Source organism: Staurois parvus, unplaced genomic scaffold, assembly GCF_062004578.1.
Source record: "Staurois parvus isolate SC_StPar_1 unplaced genomic scaffold, SC_StPar_1.0 ptg001224l, whole genome shotgun sequence".
NCBI classification, from domain to species: domain Eukaryota; kingdom Metazoa; phylum Chordata; class Amphibia; order Anura; family Ranidae; genus Staurois; species Staurois parvus.
Window position 1 is genome coordinate 509,094 of NW_028319020.1, and position 21,957 is coordinate 531,050.

At 45.5% G+C, this 21,957-nt stretch overlaps 1 protein-coding gene across 1 annotated transcript; it reads left to right on the forward strand.

The window, feature by feature from the left end:
- Positions 1 to 2,904: 2,904 nt before the first annotated feature.
- LOC149438032 (uncharacterized) lies at positions 2,905 to 9,688 on the forward strand. The gene is made up of 3 exons (XM_089660311.1): positions 2,905 to 3,033; positions 3,120 to 3,243; positions 7,566 to 9,688. Exons 1-3 carry the CDS (start codon positions 2,929 to 2,931, stop codon positions 8,642 to 8,644), a joined length of 1,308 nt encoding a protein of 435 aa, XP_089516437.1. The 5' UTR covers positions 2,905 to 2,928; the 3' UTR covers positions 8,645 to 9,688.
- Positions 9,689 to 21,957: the final 12,269 nt, after the last annotated feature.

Sequence of the window (21,957 nt, forward strand, 5' to 3'; positions counted from 1 at the left end):
CTCCCCCTCGACATTACCCGCAGGGACTTCGTCACTCCTCAAACTCCCTCTAACCCCGTTCCCCCTCACTCAGCTACCCCCTCATCACCCCTCTCCCACGGCCCCACCACTGCTCTGACCTCCACTTCCACCCCACCCTACATTCCTCATACTGAAGCCCCCCAACACTCCACACCTTTGACCTTACTACCATCGAGGAAGTCTCCAAGATCCTCTCTGATGCCCGCCTCACCACCTGCTCCCTCGACCCTATCCCCTCACAATTCCTACGACCTCCCTCCTCCTCCATCCTACGCTCCCTCACCCACATCTTTAATCTCTCCCTCTCCTCCGGCACTTTCCTCTCCCCACTGAAGCATGCACACATCACCCCTATACTTAAAAAGCCCTCCCTGGACCCCAATGACCCGAACAACCTCAGACCCATCTCCCTGCTCCCATTTACATCTAAACTCCTCGAGCGCCTAGTCTACGCCCGCCTATGCTCTCACCTCAACGACAACAACCTCCTCGATCCCCTACAGTCCGGCTTCCGTCCCCTACACTCCACCGAAACCGCCTTACTCACACTCTCCAACGACCTGCTAACCACCAAAGCTAATGGCCACTATTCAGTGCTCCTACTCCATGACCTCTCTGCGGCCTTCGACACAGTTGACCACCCCCTCCTCCTCAAAATACTACACTCCCTCGGCCTCAGAGATTCTGCTCTCTCCTGGCTCTCATCCTACCTGTCACAACGCTCTTTCAGCGTTACCTATAATGCTACTACCTCCCCCTCACTCCCCCTCTCTGTTGGGGTCCCTCAAGGCTCTGTCCTTGGGCCCCTTCTCTTCTCCATCTACACCTCCTCCCTTGGCCAACTCATACACTCTCACGGCTTCAACTACCACCTCTATGCCGACGACACACAAATCTATCTCTCAACCCCCCACCTCACCCCCTCGGTCTCTGCCCGAATCACACACCTACTGAGCGACATATCAGATTGGATGTCGCTCCACTTCCTTAAACTGAATCTCTCCAAAACCGAGCTTCTGGTCTTCCCCCCAGCCCGAACCCCACCCCCCATTGACTTCTCCATCACATCCAACAACGCCAATATCAAACCCGCCCTGCAGGCCAGAGTACTTGGTGTCATTCTGGACTCCAACCTATCCTTCCAGCCCCAAGTCCAATCTTTAACAAACTCGTGCAGACTCCACCTCCGCAACATGCAGACTCCACCTCCGCAACATGCAGACTCCACCTCCGCAACATCGCCAAAATCTGCACGTTCCTAACCCCAGAAACCACTAAACAGTTCATCCACTCCCTCATCATATCACGACTAGACTACTGCAACTCCCTCCTCACTGGCCTGCCTCACCACAGGCTATCCCCGCTTCAGTCCATCCTGAATACGGCTGCCAGACTCATTTACCTTTCCAACTGCTCCGTTTCCGCCACCCCCCTCTGCCAATCCCTCCACTGGCCTCCACTCAGTGACCTCCACCCCCCTCTGCCAATCCCTCCACTGGCCTCCATTCAGTGTCCTCCACCCCCCTCTGCCAATCCCTCCACTGGCTTCCGATTGCGCAACGGATCAAATTCAAAATCCTAACACTGACGTACAAAGCTGTCCACCATACTGCCCCGAACTACATCACCGACCTAATATCCAAGTACTGCCCAACACGCACACTCCGCTCCTCACAAGACCTCCTTCTCTCTAGTTCCCTGGTCTCCTCCTCCCATGCCCGCCTCCAGGACTTTTCCAGGGTGTCACCCATCCTCTGGAACTCCCTTCCCCAACCCATCAGATTATCACCTACTCTCCTCTCCTTTAGGCGCACCCTGAAAACACATCTCTTCAGGGAAGCCTTCCCCACCCCCTCCTAACCTGCTGACCTCCTCCACTCTTCCTACCACTCCATCCCCCACAGCTATCTCCTCCTGTGCCACCATCCCCTCCCTCCTAGATTGTAAGCTCGAAAGAGCAGGGCCCTCAATCCCCTCATGTTTTGCATTGTATTGGTATTGTTCTGTCACATGTTCTGTCCCCCATTGTAATGTACAGCGCTGAGCGAACTATTGGCGCTTTATAAATACTGTATAATAATAATAATAATCATTCCTTGTCTGCAGATCTAAAACTCATCAAAACCAGTTCAGGGACCAAACAAACCCAACAGAGTAAAGGGGACCCCGGACCTCAAAATTGTAGTAAACACTAAACAGTCCAAACAAAATGTCTTCCCATGGGGAGAGTAGTTCTTCAATGTCCAGCAACCCTCCTATTCCCCCCTCACATCCACATCCTATTATTGTGTGACCAATACCATCCAAATCATTCTTACTTTCATTTCCCAAAGTTATCCGTCTACAAGGAGACCTGTATAGATCACATGATGGCACCAATGAGGATGGAGGAGGACCGGAGTCACATGACTGAGAAGATACTAAACCTCACCCTGGAGATCATCTACCTGCTGACCGGAGAGGTGAGGAGGATTCTGGGAGGTCACATGACATCACTCTTATCTCTATTAATAATACACAGACCTGACCGGAGAGGTGAGGAGGATTCTGGGAGGTCACATGACATCACTCATCTCTATTAATAAAACACAGACCTGACCGGAGAGGTGAGGAGGATTCTGGGAGGTCACATGACATCACTCTCATCTCTATTAATAAAACAGACCTGACTGGAGAGGTGAGGAGGATTCTGGGAGGTCACATGACATCACTCTCATCTCTATTAATAAAACACAGACCTGACCGGAGAGGTGAGGAGGATTCTGGGAGGTCACATGACATCACTCTTATCTCTATTAATAAAACACAGACCTGACCGGAGAGGTGAGGAGGATTCTGGGATTCCAACATGATATTCCTATTGGTTCCTCAATACAGAGATTTCCTCTTCTGAAGTCAGGTGATCATATGACCATCACAGTGTCTCCATGTGACTCCCTAAACCCTGAGAGACACAACATGCAGAAGATTCTAGAAGTCACCAAGAAGATGATGGAGCTGCTGACAGGAGAGGTGAGCGGTGCCGGGAATTCTGGGACATTCTCCAGTAACAGACAAGGGATGTGTCTGGATGGTGACTGTATCATTGTGTGTGTCAGGTTCCTATAAGGTGTCAGGGTGTCACTGTCTATTTCTCCATGGAGGAGTGGGAGTATTTAGAAGGACACAAGGATCTCTACAAGGACGTCATGATGGACAATCAGCCGCCCCTCACATCACCGGGTAAGAGGAGACTTTATTGTAAAGGAGAGAGCAGTACGGAGGATCCACCTAGATCCCCCATCATCTGATAAACACATAGAAACAATGGATTCAGTCAGTGTGTGTGTTTCCTACAGATGGATCCAGTCATGGGAACCCACCAGAGAGATGTCCCCGTCCTCTGTATTCCCGGGATTCCACACAGGAAGGTCACACCATCCCTCACCATCATCAGGTAGATGATGACAATTATTGGTAGTTGTGATTTATACACAGCATGTTTGTTACAATGAATGTTTTATTATATCTTTCAGAGTGGAATCCTCGGGGATGATAATATTGATGTTAAAGAAGAGTATAAAGAGGAGGATGAGGAGTATGGAGTGATGGAGGAGTTTTCAGAAGGACACAAGGATATGATGGAGCCACCTAATACCAGGAACCCACCAGAGAGATGTCCCCGTCCTCTGTATTCCTGGGATTCCACACAGGAAGGTCACACCATCCCTCACTATTACAAGGTCGGTGGGAGGGAGAATCTAGAACATGGACATGTGATGATGATGTGTGGATTTTTTATGTGGCCTTACATTTTACAGATGATATTCTCTCTCATTTCCTTGATTTAGAGTGGAGATCCAATCGATATAGAATTTGAGGTGAAAGCAGAAGAAGAAGAGGCGTATGTGAGGGATGATCAGCAGTCTATGGAGGAGGATGGAATAACGGGGACATTTATAGAGGAGGACACTCCTACAGAGATCAGCACAGGTGGGTCATGAACACTAAATCCATTCCTCCACCCATACTGCTCACTGATTGGTCCAGAGTAGGGCGGGGACTGGGTGATATCAGCCTGTAATCCCCTGGTCACTTTCCTGAGCTGTGTTCCCCGTCCTGTATTCCTGGATTTCTCTCGGATAATCTTCCTTCTCTGTGCTGCAGACACAATTTATGTCTCTAGACTGGATTTATGGAGGTTCTGGGGTTCAGCTGGCAGCAAAATGTTCATTTTCACTAGAGATGAGCGAAGTATTCAAAAATTTGATTCGGCGAATTTCAGGAAGAAATTCGATTCGATGCGAATTTATTCGCTACGAAGATAACTTATAAAAAGGGTTTCTAGGCTTCAGAGAGCCTTTAAATTAGTGCAGAACACTGTACCTTTAATTTAAATGCCCTTGGAGATGAGGAAGGAGAAGGAGAAGGATGAGAAGAAGGAGAAGGATGAGAAGAAGGAGAAGGAGAAGGATGAGAAGAAGGAGAAGGATGAGAAGAAGGAGAAGGATGAGAAGAAGGAGAAGGATGAGAAGAAGGAGAAGAAGGAGAAGGATGAGAAGAAGGAGAAGGATGAGAAGAAGGATGAGAAGAAGGAGAAGGATGAGAAGAAGGAGAAGGATGAGAAGAAGGATGAGAAGAAGGAGAAGGATGAGAAGAAGGAGAAGGATGAGAAGAAGGATGAGAAGAAGGAGAAGGAGAAGCAGAAGAAGGATGAGAAGAAGGAGAAGGATGAGAAGAAGGAGAAGGATGAGAAGAAGGAGAAGGATGAGAAGAAGGAGAAGAAGGAGAAGGATGAGAAGAAGGATGAGAAGAAGGAGAAGGATGAGAAGAAGGAGAAGGAGAAGGATGAGAAGAAGGAGAAGGATGAGAAGAAGGAGAAGGATGAGAAGAAGGAGAAGGATGAGAAGAAGGACAGTTCTGTGACAGTTTCTGTCTATTTCTGACAGTTCTGTGACATTCACTCCATACAGCGGTTGAAACATTGTATCTATTTGTTTCCATAAATGACATTCTGCAGATACACTTAGAGGAGCTCTGCAGATACACTTTTTGCCGGCTTGGAATTATTCTTATTTTCATCCTACTTCTTCTTCTTTTTCTTCTTCTTCATCCTCTTCTTCTTCTGAGGATGAGGATGAGGATGAAGAAGAAGAAGTAGGATGAAAATAAGAATTCCAAACCGGCAAAAAGTGTATGTGCAGAGTTCCTCTATTTCTAACAGTTCTCTGACAGCTCCTTCACATGTACAGCGGTTGAAACATCTGTATCCTAAATGGAAACTAATAGATACAATGTTTCAACCGCTGTACATGTGAAGGAACTGTCAGAGAAATGTCAGAAATAGCGGAGCTCTCTGCAGGGACACTTTTGCCGGCTGATCGGGAAAAATTCGATTCGCGCACCCGAAGTAGGCAAAATTTCGGATTCGACGCAAATCGAATTTTTCCTGAAATTTGTATCGAATTCCGGTTCGCCTGGTTCGATTCGCTCATCACCATAAGTGTTACTAGACCTGGGCACCTGGGATGTGTGCTTTGAGTCTCCTTCCCCATGCCCGGGTCTAGTAAGATCTCTGACAGAATATTTCTCCCAGGGTTCCTTGCTCTGTGGTCTGCTGGCTGTGCCGGGTGGAGGGATATGTCTGTAGTGTCTCAGACCCAAGTCACTGAGTGCAGTCTCAGGAGATGGGAGGCAGCGGTGTGGGATCTCTGCAACTTGTCTACAGTAAACATTTAATGTTCTACTGATTACTGAATACCAATATTATGAGTCCTGACTCTTACACTGTATAATTTATATTGTACATTACATACTCCTGACCCCTGCACTATATACTCTATGTTGTACATTACATACTCCTGACCCCTGCACTATATACTGTATGTTGTACATTACATACTCCTGACCCCTGCACTATATACTCTATGTTGTACATTACATACTCCTGACCCCTGCACTATATACTCTATGTTGTACATTACATCCTCCTGACTCCTGCACTATATACTCTGTGTTGTACATTACATACTCCTGACCCCTGCACTATATACTCTGTGTTGTACATTACATACTCCTGACCCCTGCACTATATACTCTGTTGTACATTACATACTCCTGACCCCTGCACTATATACTCTGTTGTACATTACATACTCCTGACCCCTGCACTATACACTCTATGTTGTACATTACATACTCCTGGCCCCTGCACTATACACTCTATGTTGTACATTACATACTCCTGGCCCCTGCACTATATACTCTGTGTTGTACATTACATCCTCCTGACCCCTGCACTATATACTCTGTGTTGTACATTACATCCTCCTGACCCCTGCACTATATACTCTGTGTTGTACATTACATACTCCTGACCCCTGCACTATACACTCTATGTTGTACATTACATACTCCTGGCCCCTGCACTATATACTCTATGTTGTACATCACATACTCCTGACCCCTGCACTATATACTCTGTTGTACATTACATACTCCTGACCCCTGCACTATATACTCTGTTGTACATTACATACTCCTGACCCCTGCACTATATACTCTGTTGTACATTACATACTCTTGACCCCTGCACTATACACTCTATGTTGTACGTTACATACTCCTGGCCCCTGCACTATATACTCTATGTTGTACATTACATACTCCTGGCCCCTGCACTATATACTCTGTGTTGTACATTACATACTCCTGACCCCTGCACTATATACTCTATGTTGTACATTACATACTCCTGACCCCTGCACTATATACTCTATGTTGTATATTACATCCTCCTGACCCCTGCACTATATACTCCATGTTGTACATTACATACTCCTGACCCCTGCACTATATACTCTATGTTGTACATTACATACTCCTGACCCCTGCACTAAATACTCTGTGTTGTACATTACATAGTCCTGACTTCTGCTCTCCCCCTCCCCCCACTGCTATATATACACATAATATGGATTCTCTTTTGTTCCCCCCATTTCCTCCCAGCTGGACATTTTATATCGGATGATGTGATTGGAGCACAGACTTTTACATGGTGATAATAATGTGATAACATCCTCCAACTTTGGACCCTTAAACAGAAAGTGATAATGAGGGCGGAGTCAATACCCCAATGATGGTGGTCTTCAGGGTCAGTCCAGTCTTCATCTTGGTTGTTCTCCCCCCATCCTCACTCTCTGACCTCTGGTGGGGCTCAGCCCCGCTGTTCTTCATGACTAAATCATGGACTAAATAAGGAAGTGCAGTACTTCTTGTGTTGGGAAGATGGCGATGAGTGATAGAGGGGGTGGGGACCCTCGTCCTATAATCCCCTCATCACTGTCCCTCCTATAAAAGACAGTTCTGGTTGTTTCCTCACTCTCTGACTAAGGTCCATGAATAAAGAAATGACCTGGTAGGAGATCAGAGGAGCCATTTCCTAGTTCCCTTGAGGGTGGAATTGTAAGCTCCTCAGAGACCAAGCTGCCTGATGTGGGCGGAGTCCTGGTTTGGAGGAACCAATCAGCTCCTGTCTAGTAATCCTCTTTGTCTTTGTATTTTAGTCCATGGCCGGGAGATGAGGAAAACCTCCGAGGATTGTCTCACTTTGTCTCCAGACTGGAAAGTAGAAGATGAGAACATCACACAGTATAGTCCAGGAGAAAACCCGGCTCCCTCCAATGTCCATCCGGCACCACCCAGTGTAGATGGACCATCGGATTCCTCGTATCCTGAGGAACCTCAGACTGTGCGGGACCGGGCCTGTTTTCCAACAAGGAAGAGGTTCTCCTGTACTGAGTGCGGGAAGGGTTTCCATTCTACATACCAACTTAATGTTCATAAAAGATCTCACACGGGGGAGAAGCCATATTCCTGTCCTGAGTGTGGGAAATCTTTTTCAGTGAAGTCCAATCTTTACAAACATCAGAGATCTCACACGGGGGAGAAGCCGTATTCCTGTCCTGAGTGCGGGAAATGTTTTGGTTCTAAATCCTATTTTAATGTGCATAAAAGATCTCACATGGAGGAGAAGCCGTATTCCTGTCCTGAGTGCGGGAAATGTTTTTCAGAGAAGTCCAATCTTTACACACATCAGAGATCTCATACGGGGGAGAAGCCATATTCCTGTCCTGAGTGCGGGAAATGTTTCAGTTCTAAATCCCATTTTAATGTGCATAAAAGATCTCACATGGAGGAGAAGCCGTATTCCTGTCCTGACTGTGGGAAATGTTTTACAAGGAAGTTTATTCTTCACAAACATCAGAGATCTCACACAGGGGAGAAGCCGTATTCCTGTCTAGAGTGCGGGAAATGTTTTTCAGAGAAGTCCAATCTTTACACACATCAGAGATCTCACACGGGGGAGAAGCCATATTCCTGTCCTGAGTGCGGGAAATGTTTCAGTTCTAAATCCCATTTTAATGTGCATAAAAGATCTCACATGGAGGAGAAACCGTATTCCTGTCCTGAGTGTGGGAAATGTTTTACAAGGAAGTTTACTCTTCACAAACATCAGAGATCTCACACAGGGGAGAAGCCGTATTCCTGTCCTGAGTGTGGGAAATGTTTTACAAGGAAGTTTAATCTTCACAAACATCAGAGATCTCACACGGGGCAGAAGTCACTTTCCTGTCCTGAGTGAGGGAATTGTTCCTCTCTGAAGTCCTGTCTTCCTGTACATCAGGGGTCCCACACAACCCTGGAGGTGTATTAGTGCCTTGAGTGCGGGAAATGTCTTCTAGATGAATGTTGCTGGACATCCCAGCTCTCATGTGGGGAAGAAGCACACCCTGATATACACCTCAGATATACTCCATGGCTGATCTTCATCATGGAAGAAACAGTTGATAAGGAGATGAGAGGCCCCCAAAGACATGGATGAAGTGCAGTAAATGTCGGGGTGCAGAGTGGTCAGTAGATCCTGGAAATGAAGGACACAACTTCAGCCCTTCTTGGGTGTCGGAGTTGCGTTTCCTGATAATGATATAGCGGGTTACAGAGCTAGAAGCCGGGAGAGCCCAGATCTCGTTATCGGGGAACTTTACACAGACAACAAGAACTTCTGAAGTTGATGTCCTTCATTTCAAGGCTCTACAGAACAGTGGTGACCCCGAAGCGTCTCTCTGTCTTCAGTCCATCCTTCTCCCATCCCCCAACAGGAGGGAAGGAGAACTCCGCCCCAAACTAGGGGGGAACTTTCCTCTCATTATTTCCCTTGGCTTCTGTGTGGGTTTGGGTGGTTGGAGGAGTGCGGCACGAGAGGGAACACAGCTTGTTGTTCTATGTCTACATATGGGGTCTGGGTAGAGGGGATCCACCGGAAAATATTTCTACTCTTTGATTTTGTGCAAAGCGTTTCTCTTTTCACTTTGAAGGGCGATAATATGTGTGGTTTGTAAAAGGGATTGGCCCAATAGTTACCACCCCACTTAGAGAATAGATGGACTAATATGACCAGCATTCATTCAGCCATGTCACATGTTGGGATCTTTTCTACAATACTTTGTTATAATAATGGAACACGTTGTGTATTGTATTGTACACCAATAATAATGACTCCGCCCCCACATTCCAGACAAGGGATCTTCCTGACCAATCAGATTCCTTCCTTTGTTATTTCCTGATTCTATGATTACTATCTTGTTAGAAGTAAAACTATAATAAAGAATTGATTGAGTGAAAAGAATTGTGTGTGTCGGGGCCATGATGGGGATCTTTGGGGGCCAAACATTTCTCACAGGAGACACTTTACAAGCCTTTACAGGTCATCCAGTTTCTGGTTCACCATGAATAATGGCCCAGAGTGCAGGGGTCAGGAGACTACTTCATACAGCCCTGCAAACAATGTGCAGTGGTCAGGAGTATGTGATTTACATTCCAGAGTACAGAGTGCAGTGGTCAGGAGTATGTGATTTACATCCCAGAGTACAGAGTGCAGTGGTCAGGAGTATGTGATTTACATCCCAGAGTACAGAATGTAGTGGTCAGGAGTATGTCATATACAGCCCAGTGTATAGAGTGCAGTGGTCAGGAGTATGTCATATACAGCCCTGTGTATAGAGTGCAGTGGTCAGGAGTATGTCATATACAGCCCAGTGCATAGAGTGCAGTGGTCAGGAGTATGTCATATACAGCCCAGTGCATAGAGTGCAGTGGTCAGGAGTATGTCATATACAGCCCTGTGTATAGAGTGCAGTGGTCAGGAGTATGTCATATACAGCCCAGTGCATAGAGTGCAGTGGTCAGGAGTATGTCATATACAGCCCTGTATATAGAGTGCAGTGGTCAGGAGTATGTCATATACAGCCCTGTGTATAGAGTTCAGTGGTCAGGGACATGTCATATACAGCCCTGTGTACAGAGTGCAGTGGTCAGGGACATGTCATATACAGCCCTGTGTATAGAGTTCAGTGGTCAGGGACATGTCATATACAGCCCTGTGTATAGAGTGCAGTGGTCAGGAGTATGTCATATACAGCCCTGTGTATAGAGTTCAGTGGTCAGGAACATGTCATATACAGCCCAGTGTATAGAGTGCAGTGGTCAGGAGTATGTCATATACAGCCCTGTGTATAGAGTTCAGTGGTCAGGAGTATGTCATATACAGCCCAGTGTATAGAGTGCAGTGGTCAGGAGTATATCATATACAGCCCTGTGTATAGAGTGCAGTGGTCAGGGACATGTCATATACAGCCCTGTGTACAGAGTGCAGTGGTCAGGGACATGTCATATACAGCCCTGTGTATAGAGTGCAGTGGTCAGGAACATGTCATATACAGCCCTGTGTATAGAGAGGTACTGCAGGCTGTGAATACTATATCACAGCAGGGTTATCCTACCAAAAACAAGTTCTGCCTTTATTTCCTACTACACCAAACAAGGTCCGTGCCTTGGGTAGCTAGGCTTGTGTCCTTGACACCTGGTGGTAGCCATGGGCTATTAGAGTGTGCATGCTATTGTACTGCTGTTACCTGTGTTTTGACCGGGGAACATGGGGGGGTTCTAGCAACAATCTACTGATTGCCAAGGACACATAATGGAGGACAACACCTTGGGTGTCAGCTGGCCTCCCTCTTACCCAAATCTTTGGCACCCCCATTCATGACACTCTCATAATAAGGATTCTTCCATTTCTCTTGGATAATCTCACCAAACCTCAGGGAACTATACCAGGTCACAAAGGGAACCCCTACATTCCTTCTAACACTCTGTCCTTTATTTCTGATTTGTGTCTGTAGCCCTGTTTTGGGGGGGTTATGTGAAATGGCCCACACCAAACAAGCTATGGCGCTAACCTGTATATGAGTAGGTAATCCTGAGCCTTCGCTATATGGAAGAGGGGGTTGTGATAATACAAATGGCAGTGCCTCCACCTAGAATAGGGATCCTGCAATTGAGGAGACTCACCCCTTTCTAGGAATGTAACAGGTAGACAACTTACAGTAACTATACATAGCAGTATTAATGCACCCAGCTTATATTTCTAACATGAATACATGTCACCACACCTGTATGAGATTAATGCAAAGTTTATATAAAGCAGCCACATAAAACAGGATGCATAAGAAGAACATTCAGGAATTACAATTTACCATAAATTGGGAGGTTGCAATTATACCCGGGTATATGTGCATGTAGTATACAGAATACCTCCAACCATGGGTTATAGCGCTGTCCGGTTGCAGGGGCCCCTGGAGAGGTGAGAGTCAATAAGATGCACGCTTCCACTTTAGATGCTGTGATGGCGTCCAAGTAACATGCGGATGATTGCACTGCTTGTCTGAAGATCAGCGATGCATCACCTAAAAGGATAAAATGCCCTATCTATCCTCACTCTTAGTCCCTATCCCTAAACTGGGCTGTCACTGCAACCGGGCCTCTATCTGTGTAAGTGGCCGTCGGATGCCTAACCTACCTCTAGCCTAATCTATCCAACGCTCCCTATGCTAATCCTAGCTAAAGGGAGATCCAGACCAATAAGGGTGCTATGGCTTTAAGCAAAGAGGCTGCAAAGATACACTGCAATTAACAGAAAGTTCCCCTGACAGTCTTATGCAGGTGAAGACACGGATCTATATATATATATAGACAACTATAAGGATTCTGCAGTGTAAATAGAATAATGATAATGAACCACAACTCTCTCTCTTACAGAGATATTAGGGTTCCTATACAGAAGTTGAAATATAACAGAGGCAGACCTAATCTGATTCAGTAACAACTACATAGATAACAGCCTTGTTAATCTGGATCATTACTCACAGAATCCTCATACAGTTCTCCCCAGATACATAGCACATGGCAGGCTGGAACCCTCTGCCTGATACTTCCTGGAAAAACAAACTATATAACATCCCGGGGTTTCTTGACCTCCTTGTAGGGGCAGGAAGCACACCTAGGGACTTGTCTGTAATGGGACCTCTATGGTAGTGGCTGTATATGAACATAAACAAACCACAACTAGTGTATAAAATAACAGTTCCCTACACTCTTCCCCTGGTGAAACCTTTACGTCCCGTCAAAGGAAGCTCAAATTATATACAATAATGAAATTTCAAATACACAACGTTGTCCTCTCTCCATTACAATGGTTTGCTAAAGAAAACAACAGATTAGTATAAATACATGCCAGGTGATGCAAATACAGGTAGCATATTGACCAGATTAGATACTGCCCCTACCCAGGCATGGTATAGATGGGGCTGAGGAATGATGCTGGGATCACCCAAAGTATCATAAGTCAAAACAGGTGGTGGATGTCTAACCCTTCCTCCTCTATGCACTTCCCTATGAGGTAATCCCTGATTTTCAGGTACTGAATGAGGGCTTTGTGTCATGGGAAGAGATGGCACTGATTGTGGAGTAGAACTAGATCCTTGGTTAGGCGTACTCACTGATTCAAGCACAAACTCTGGAGATCTAGGGTTCAGTGACTCTCTTGGAAGAGGAGAAGCTGTTGGGCTCTGAATCTCAGGAACTACAGTCCAGTCACTCTCATTAGAGTCAGGAGGGTCAGTTGTAATGTTAGCCTGAGGTTGTGGGGAGTCCCTTCCCACAGTATCTTCTGAGTCATCATCATCAGTGACTTGAGGAATAGGGAGCAAATGGTTTCGATGCCAAGCTTTTACTCTACCTTCTGGTCCCTTTATTTTGTACACAGGAATTCCAGGTAATTTGCTCACCACTGTTAAAATCTCATTCCTCCATCGGTCAGCTAATTTATGCTTCCCAGAAGGGCCCAAGTTTCTAAGCAATACCTGGTCACCAGGTTTCAATTCTCTGTACCTCACACGACGATCAAACCTCCTTTTGTTCCCTTCATTTATCTTGGCAGCATTTTCTTCAGCCAAACGATAAGCTGACTTAAGGGTATCTTTCAGACGAGCTACATACTGATAGTGACTTTGATGATCGACACCATCAGTGGAGACCCATAACAAGAGGTCTATTGGCAGTCTAGGCGCCCTTCCAAACATTAAGAAATAAGGGGAGAATCCCGTAGTCTCATGTCTTGTGCTATTGTAAGCATGAACCATGGCTTCAACTTTACGACTCCGAGTACGTTTATCATCAACCTGTAGAGTACCTAACATATCAAGCAAAGTTCTGTTAAATCTCTCAGGGAGAGCATCACCTTCAGGGTGATAAGGGGTAGTCCGGCTTTTATGGATGTTGAGCAGTTGAAGTAATTCCTTAACTAGTCTGCTCTCAAAGTCTCTTCCCTGATCTGAATGCAATCTGTGGGCTAAGCCATAGTGGATGAAATACTTCTCCCAAAGCACTCTGGTGAATGTCACTGCCTTTTGATCCTTGGTAGGAAAAGCTTGTGCATACCGGGTGTAGTGATCAGTCACTACCAACACGTTCCCAATTCCTCTTGAATCATTGTCAATGCATAGAAAATCGATACAGACCAAATCCATGGGGCCTGAACTCTGTAAATGTCCCATTGGGGCAGCTCGAACTGGGAGGGTTTTTCGTCTCAGACAACGGAGGCACCTTCTACAAAGGCTAGTCACAGTTTCTCTCATTCTGAGCCAATAAAAGCGGTCCTGAATCAAGCCATAGGTCTTCTCAGGCCCCAAATGACCATGATGATCATGTAGACTTCTGAAAACCATCTTTCGAAAACAATAAGGGAGAACCAGTTGACGTCTCCCTGGGTCGTCATGATACAGAGTCACACGGTAGAGTAGGCCCTTTTCAATCCTGAATTTATCCCAGTCTCTCAAAAATGAGCTACATTCAGCAGGCAAGGTTTTCTTCAATATCTCTGGATCATTAACACTAACTGCTCTATATAAAGGTCCAATCAAAGGGTCAGCCTTTTGACTCTTAATCATCCGCTGAGGAGATATAGAACAGTTCTCAAATGAGCCTAGGGCTGCGGGGTAAGCAAACATGTCTGGTACAGCATCAGGTCCACTTCCTATGGAGTCTATGAGCCGCATCTCTGAGAAAGCCACATTATCGTCCACTACTGCAGCCATAGAACATAGTGCTCCAACACCAGGACCAGGGACTTCCTCCCATTCATGGTCTTCAGAGACAGGCGGTAACCCAGGGCGTCTGGATAACACATCTGCACCAATGTTCTTTGGACCAGGTTTGTATTTCAAGGTGAATTGATAATTTGATAGAGCAGCCAACCAGCGATGTCCAGTGGCATCTAGTTTTGCTGTGGTTAAGACATATGTCAAAGGATTGTTATCCGTTCTTACTTCGAAAGCTGCTCCATAAAGATAATCATGTAACTTATCGACAATAGCCCATTTGAGAGCTAAAAATTCCAACTTGGGAACTGGGTAATTGCGCTCGCTAACTGTGAGGCTTCGGCTGATGAAGGCGACGGGTCGCAACCCAGCTGGATACTCCTGGTGTAACACTCCACCCAGTCCTTCAAAGCTAGCATCTACATGGAGAACATACGGCTTTCGAGCATTAGCATAGGCCAGAACGGGTGCCTCTGTTAACTTCTTCTTTAACTGAATGAAGGCATCCTCACAGGCTGAAGTCCACTTATCGCCAAAAGGATTTTTGGTGGATTTCTTCTGTTTTTCTTGACCGCTCGAATCAGTCTTCAACAAGTCATGTAGGGACTTGGCCACTTTCAAATATCCTTCTACAAATCTGCGGTAATAACCACAGAATCCAAGGAATGAACTTAACTCTGTGATATTCTGAGGTCATGGCCAATTCACAACTGCTTCAACTTTGGCAGGATCTGTGGCCACTCCTTCAGCAGAAACAATGTGGCCTACATAGGTAACAGATGAACAGCAGAACTTACACTTGTCTGAAGACAACTTCAGCCCTTCCTCCTTTAGACGATGCAACACTCGCATGAGACGTTCTTCATGTTCCTCCAATGAAGCTCCAAATACAATAATGTCATCGAGGTACACAAGACACTCTCGTGGCACTAAATCACCCAAAACGCGTTCCATTAATCTTTGAAATGTTGCTGGTGCACCCCTTATGCCTTGTGGCATGCGGGTAAACTGATAGAAGCCCAAAGGACATATGAAGGCTGTTTTCTCTTGGTCTTCAGGAGCCATTGGAACCTGATAGTACCCTGACCGCAAATCAAGAACTGTGAACCACTGATTTCCATTCAGAGCTTCCAAAGCCTCTTCTATCCTGGGTAGTGTATACTGATCAGGTATTGTCCTTCGATTCAGGGTTCGATAGTCCACACATAGGCGAATAGATCCACACTTCTTTCTTACCACAACAATAGGTGAAGCATAGGGACTTTTACTATCCGCAATGATCCCCTGATCTTTCATCTGACGTAAGGTCTGTCTGAGCTCATCAACATCCTTTGGAGCTATCCTTCTGGGCCTTTCCCGGAAGGGAGTGGTATCTGTTAGCCTGAAAGTGTGTTGAGCACTTTTGGCACAGCCTACATCCATTTCATCCATAGAAAATACTTCTGGTAATTCTGATAACTGCTGTGTCAATCTGTGAACCCAAAGCTCTGATAAGTTTGGATCAGTCAGATCAAATTCAACAGTAGGAGCGGTACCTTCAACTTGCACTTTGCACACTTCAGCATAGGGGTTAACACCAAACACAGGATAGCAATGGGCTACCTTTTGGTAAGGATCAATTACAATGGGGTAAGGTGAACAGTTTCTCACAGTCACAACCGTAGATAGGTCCACTCTGGCTCTCCAGTCTTTCCTTTCAGGAATCACCTTCCACCCCTCTTTGTTGATCATCTCTTCAGGTGTTTCCATAAGGACGTAACTGCCATCTCCAAGTAGCTCAGGAGCAATGCTGGAAGCAACCCTTAGTATTCTCTCTCCCCCTGGAGGAATTTCCACTGCATGCCTACCGATGTGATACACCACTCCGTGTTGATAGCCAACAGAGAGGACATTACAAAGCTCTTTAAGATCAGAAGACAGTTCAATTTGATCAAAAGAAGCAGTTCGACCTCCTTCAAGAAACGTCTGAAAAGCACAGTGTACTGCTTTACAATTAGTACCTAATATCACAGGAGCGGCATTGGAGTCCCCAGTGTCGGGACACACAAGTGCAGTGATCTCCATGGGAGGAACACCTTTGTCCTCTAAACCAGGTACAGTAACAATTATGCGCAGGCTTCCATCAACAGGGTATGACTTAGAGTTCAACCCCCACAACTTCATCTGTCCAGTAGATTGAAGTGGTGTGTTGCTCAAATGCTTCTGATAGAAGGAACGATAGATAAGGGTAACTTGAGACCCAGTGTCAAACAAAGCTGAAGTTTTAAGTCCGTTGACAGTAACATTAACAATGGACTTGGAGCCTATGATAGGCTGTTTTGATCCTGACTTTGAATATTTCAGTCGTCCTTTGTGCTTTTGTACAGGGAATGACACACTTTGCACCGTTCCCTCATAATCGTCATGACATTGTCTAGCTGAATGGCCCGTCTGACCACACCTGAAGCACTTTCTAGAGTCTCTCCCTCTGTGTAATGCAACGGGCTTGTTAATGGAAGACTTGGACCGAGTGAATTCAGGTTGATCATTTTGAACAGGACGAGAAGGGAGGTCCTCTTTAAAAGGTTGTTTCACTTTCTTAGGGGTGCTAAACTGAATGTCAGCTTCCAATTTCTTCACTAACTTCATTAGTCCATGAAGAGGAAGATCATCATCAGATAACTTCACTTTGAGGAGCTGTGCGAGAGGATGATGAGGTAACAACCCCTGTACTAATTGACTAGTTCTCATTGAATTCACTGCATCAGGATGTATAGCAGTGTGATACACCAGACGTGACAACAGTAACTGCAATCGATTAATAAAAGTGGAAACACTCTCTCCTTCTTTCTGACGGGTCATAGGATAGTCAGCAACCATCTGTTCAAGGTCATAGTATGGTTCAAAATGGTCAGACAGTACTTGTATATAGTCTGTTGCACTTACCCCCTCATGGGTATCTCGATACAAGCGGATTAGTTCTGCCGCTGGAGATCGCAGACTTTCCATAACACGCTGACGCTTGCCTTCCTCTGAGCAGGACCATTCTTTCAAGCATTGAAGGGTGTGCTCTTTCCAAACTTCGAAAGCTTCTTCTCCTTGTGGTACAGGAACATTACCAGAGAACACTTTTAGCTTTCTATAATGTGCCGCCTGTAACCCTTGTGCTAGCATCTCAGTCAGTTGATTTAAAGTGCCAACAGCATTCTCACTAGATTGTGAAATATTGACATCTTCCTGATAAGAATAGTTAACTGGCATTTGTTCTTCTTTTACACTGCCGATTTGTGGGACAGAGGGAAGGTACCTCCTTCTAGGAGTAGGTTGAGGGCGCCACTTTTCTTCGTGTTGCTCCTCCATGACTGACTATTAAACCCACTTCGATCTCAGCAGTGCCTCCAAATGTAGCCCTGTTTTGGGGGGGTTATGTGAAATGGCCCACACCAAACAAGCTATGGCGCTAACCTGTATATGAGTAGGCAATCCTGAGCCTTTGCTATATGGAAGAGGGGGTTGTGATAATACAAATGGCAGTGCCTCCACCTAGAATAGGGATCCTGCAATTGAGGAGACTCACCCCTTTCTAGGAATGTAACAGGTAGACAACTTACAGTAACTATACATAGCAGTATTAATGCACCCAGCTTATATTTCTAACATGAAAACATGTCACCCACCTGTATGAGATTAATGCAAAGTTTATATAAAGCAGCCACATAAAACAGGATGCATAAGAATAACATTCAGGAATTACAATTTACCATAAATTGGGAGGTTGCAATTATACCCGGGTATATGTGCATGTAGTATACAGAATACCTCCAACCATGGGTTATAGCGCAGTCCGGTTGCAGGGGCCCCTGGAGAGGTGAGAGTCAATAAGATGCACGCTTCCACTTTAGATGCTGCGATGGCGTCCAAGTAACACGTTCTATGCGGATGATTGCACTGCTTGTCTGAAGATCAGCGATGCATCACCTAAAAGGATAAAATGTCCTATCTATCCTCACTCTTAGTCCCTATCCCTAAACTGGGCTGTCACTGCAACCGGGCCTCTATCTGTGTAAGTGGCCGTCGGATGCCTAACCTACCTCTAGCCTAATCTATCCAACGCTCCCTATGCTAATCCTAGCTAAAGGGAGATCCAGACCAATAAGGGTGCTATGGCTTTAAGCAAAGAGGCTGCAAAGATACACTGCAATTAATAGAAAGTTCACCTGACAGTCTTATGCAGGTGAAAACACGGATCTATATATATATATATATATATATATACACAACTATAAGGATTCTGCAGTGTAAATAGAATAATGATAATGAACCACAACTCTCTCTCTTACAGAGATATTAGGGTTCCTATACAGAAGTTGAAATATAACAGAGGAAGACCTAATCTGCTTCAGTAACAACTACATAGATAACAGCCTTGTTAATCTGGATCAATACTCACAGAATCCCCATACAATTCCCCCCAGATACACAGCACATGGCAGGCTGGTACCCTCTGCCTGATACTTCCTGGAAAACCAACTATATCACATCCTGGGGTTTCTTGACCTCTTAGCAGGGGCAGGAAGCACACCTAGGGACTTGTCTGTAATGGGACCTCTATGTTAGTGGCTGTATATAGATGTAAACAAACCACAACTAGTGTATAAAATAACAGTTCCCTACACTTACATCAGGAGTCCTCAGAGTTCCCCCTTTACGTCACGGTTCTTTTGAGAGTCCTCCCTTACATCAGGTGTCCTTACCAGTGTGTCCCTTATATAAAATGTCCTCATCAGAGTGCCCCTTTACATCAATTGTCCCCATCAAGTGTCATGGATCAGTTGTATCCTCTCTCAGAGATCTGGGGGTACAAGTAAAATCTGGGGGTACAAAGCCCACCCCAGCACCTCCCTAGATCCGGGCCTGGGCTATGGAAAAATGTACATCAAGTCCTGCGGGTGATAATAACATACTAATCACCCAAATCGGGAGAAATACAATCACTGTAAGACAACCTATTAAAAGGAAGATATTCCAAGAGGTTTATGGATGCAAAAGTATGGACATCTTGATTGTTATCGGTCTGTCTGTCTTCTAGTGGAACTATATCACCTTCTTCTCTCTCTAACGCGTCTGCTTCAGGGTGTTCGACACCTTCTTCACCCTCTTTGTAGTCAACACCTCTGGTGGAGGAGAGTCCAGGACTTTCTTTACCCTTGACACATGGATCCAGGCCTGAGAATCTGCTGTCAGAACTGCTGTACGGGTCACGGCTGTTATCACTGTGGGCTCCCCATAAGGTGGGTCCAGGACCTTGTGCTTATGTAGGGCTTTAACAACCACATGGTCTCCAGGCTTGAAAGGATGTGTTGGTTCCTGTGAGGGAAGCGGAAAAGAAAGAGATACATCACCGTAGATGCCATTCAAAAGCCTTATACGATTCATCACATATGTTTCTTGGATCAGCTCTAATTCTCCAGGCATAATCACCAGCAGATTTCAAAAGGTGACAATTTAGTTGTTTTGTTTGGTGTCATCCTGATTTCAGCCAACACTGCGGGCAGATAAGTCTCCCACTTAACAAATGTACCTCCAGTAGCTTTCCTCAACTTCTCCTTAATCATCCTGTTCATCCTCTCTACCATTCCTGAACTCTGCGGGTGATAAGGGATGTAAAATTTCCATTGAATAACCATTCATTTGGCTACCTGTTGAGTCACTTTGGATGTGAATGCTGGGCCCTTGTCTGAATCACCAGAGGGCATCCCCATCTTGAGATAATTTCCTTGCACAACATTTTGGCCACAGTGGAGGCATCCTCTTTGTTAGTGATAAAAACCTCCGGCCATTTTGAAAATGTATCCACTATAACCAGCAGATACTTACCTCTCTTGTTAGGCATGTGTGTAAAATCAATCTGTAATTCCTCAAAAGGACCCTGTGGTGGAGGAAGATGGTCATGTTGGCCATACTGTTGTCCTGTATTATTGTTCCTCAAATAACACACCTTCCTAACTGATCTTGCACCCGTTGTGACAAATTATGTATACAAAATGTTTTTTCATTTCCTGCAAAGTCCTCTGCCATCCTCTGTGCCCTATGCCATGAAACTGCTATAAGCACCGGTGCACTGTGCTGAGGTATCCCTATGATCCCCTCTTTGAACATCAGACCATTCTAGTCCAATGTCAAACCTTTGTCTTTCCAATATTGAATATCCTCTTTAGTGGCTGTGTACTGTAATTCTTTGAGTAACTGTTGTTCCGGGAGCATGGGCGGCTCTAACATAGTCAAAACAAGGCTGGCAGACTCCTGTGAAGACTGCAAAGCAGCTTCCTTGGCCATACAGTCAGCCAATGCATTACCCAGAGCTATGGGGTCATGTGAAGACGTGTGGGCTTTACATGTGATACCAGCAATAGTACGGGGCTTGTGTATGGCTTCCAAAAGATCATTCACTAAAGATGCATGAGATCCCCTGCCAAATCTTGCCAAAATCCTGCACTACATCAAATGTGTACTTGGAATCTGTGTAAATGTTAACATCTTTCCTTCAAATAATTCACAGACACAGGTCAGGGCTATGAGTTCTGCAGCCTGTGCTGAGGGGTAAGGCAGGGCTTTGCTTCCCATACCTTATCTGGGAGTTGAACGACCGCATAACCTGCCAAGTAGACATTGTCATTAGGTCTTGTGCATGAACCATCTACAAAGATATCAATATTCCCTTCTACTGGCTCTTCCAACATGTCGGCTCTGGGAGTAGTGTCTTCATGTATAACTGGAACACAATCATGTTCCTCGGGAGGAATGTCAGATTCTGACTTCAAACCAAGCATGCCATTTAAAACAGCAATTGGCCCTGAACTTGGAGAGGAGTATTTAATAGATACATGAACAGTGGAAGTGAGAATGACCTCATACACACTGGCTCTTTGGGCTGTCATGTGTTGTGTGGGAAGATTCTTCAGAATTTGTAATACGTGATGTGTGGTATGTAACACGGTGTTATGTCCCAATGTCATAGCCATAGATGCCTCCACTCCCATTTTCTATGCCTGCATAACTGTCAGGGCTCCCAGGTATGACCAGAGGTGTGTGACTGAAGCAGGGAAACGCAGACCTCAGATATGTTATAAACAATATAATTTATTAACACTAACAGTACAAACATAAACGCAGTGCAATACTAAAACATAATACAGTGCAAACAAACCAAACCACCCACAGATAACAGTACATACAAGCAAGCGTCGTCAGGCAGGCCGGGTCAATATCAATTGGGCAGGTAGGTACAGGGGGAGCAAGCGGAGAATGGTCGGGGTCACAGGCCAGGTTCAGCAGGTAGCAAGCAGCATAGTACAGAGGGTCAGGCAGAGGGATGGTCCGGGTCACAAGCCAGGGATCAGAACAGGTAGCAAGCAGCGTAGTACAGAGGGTCAGACAGAGGGATGGTCAGGGTCACAAGCCAGGATCAGAGCAGGAGAAGTCA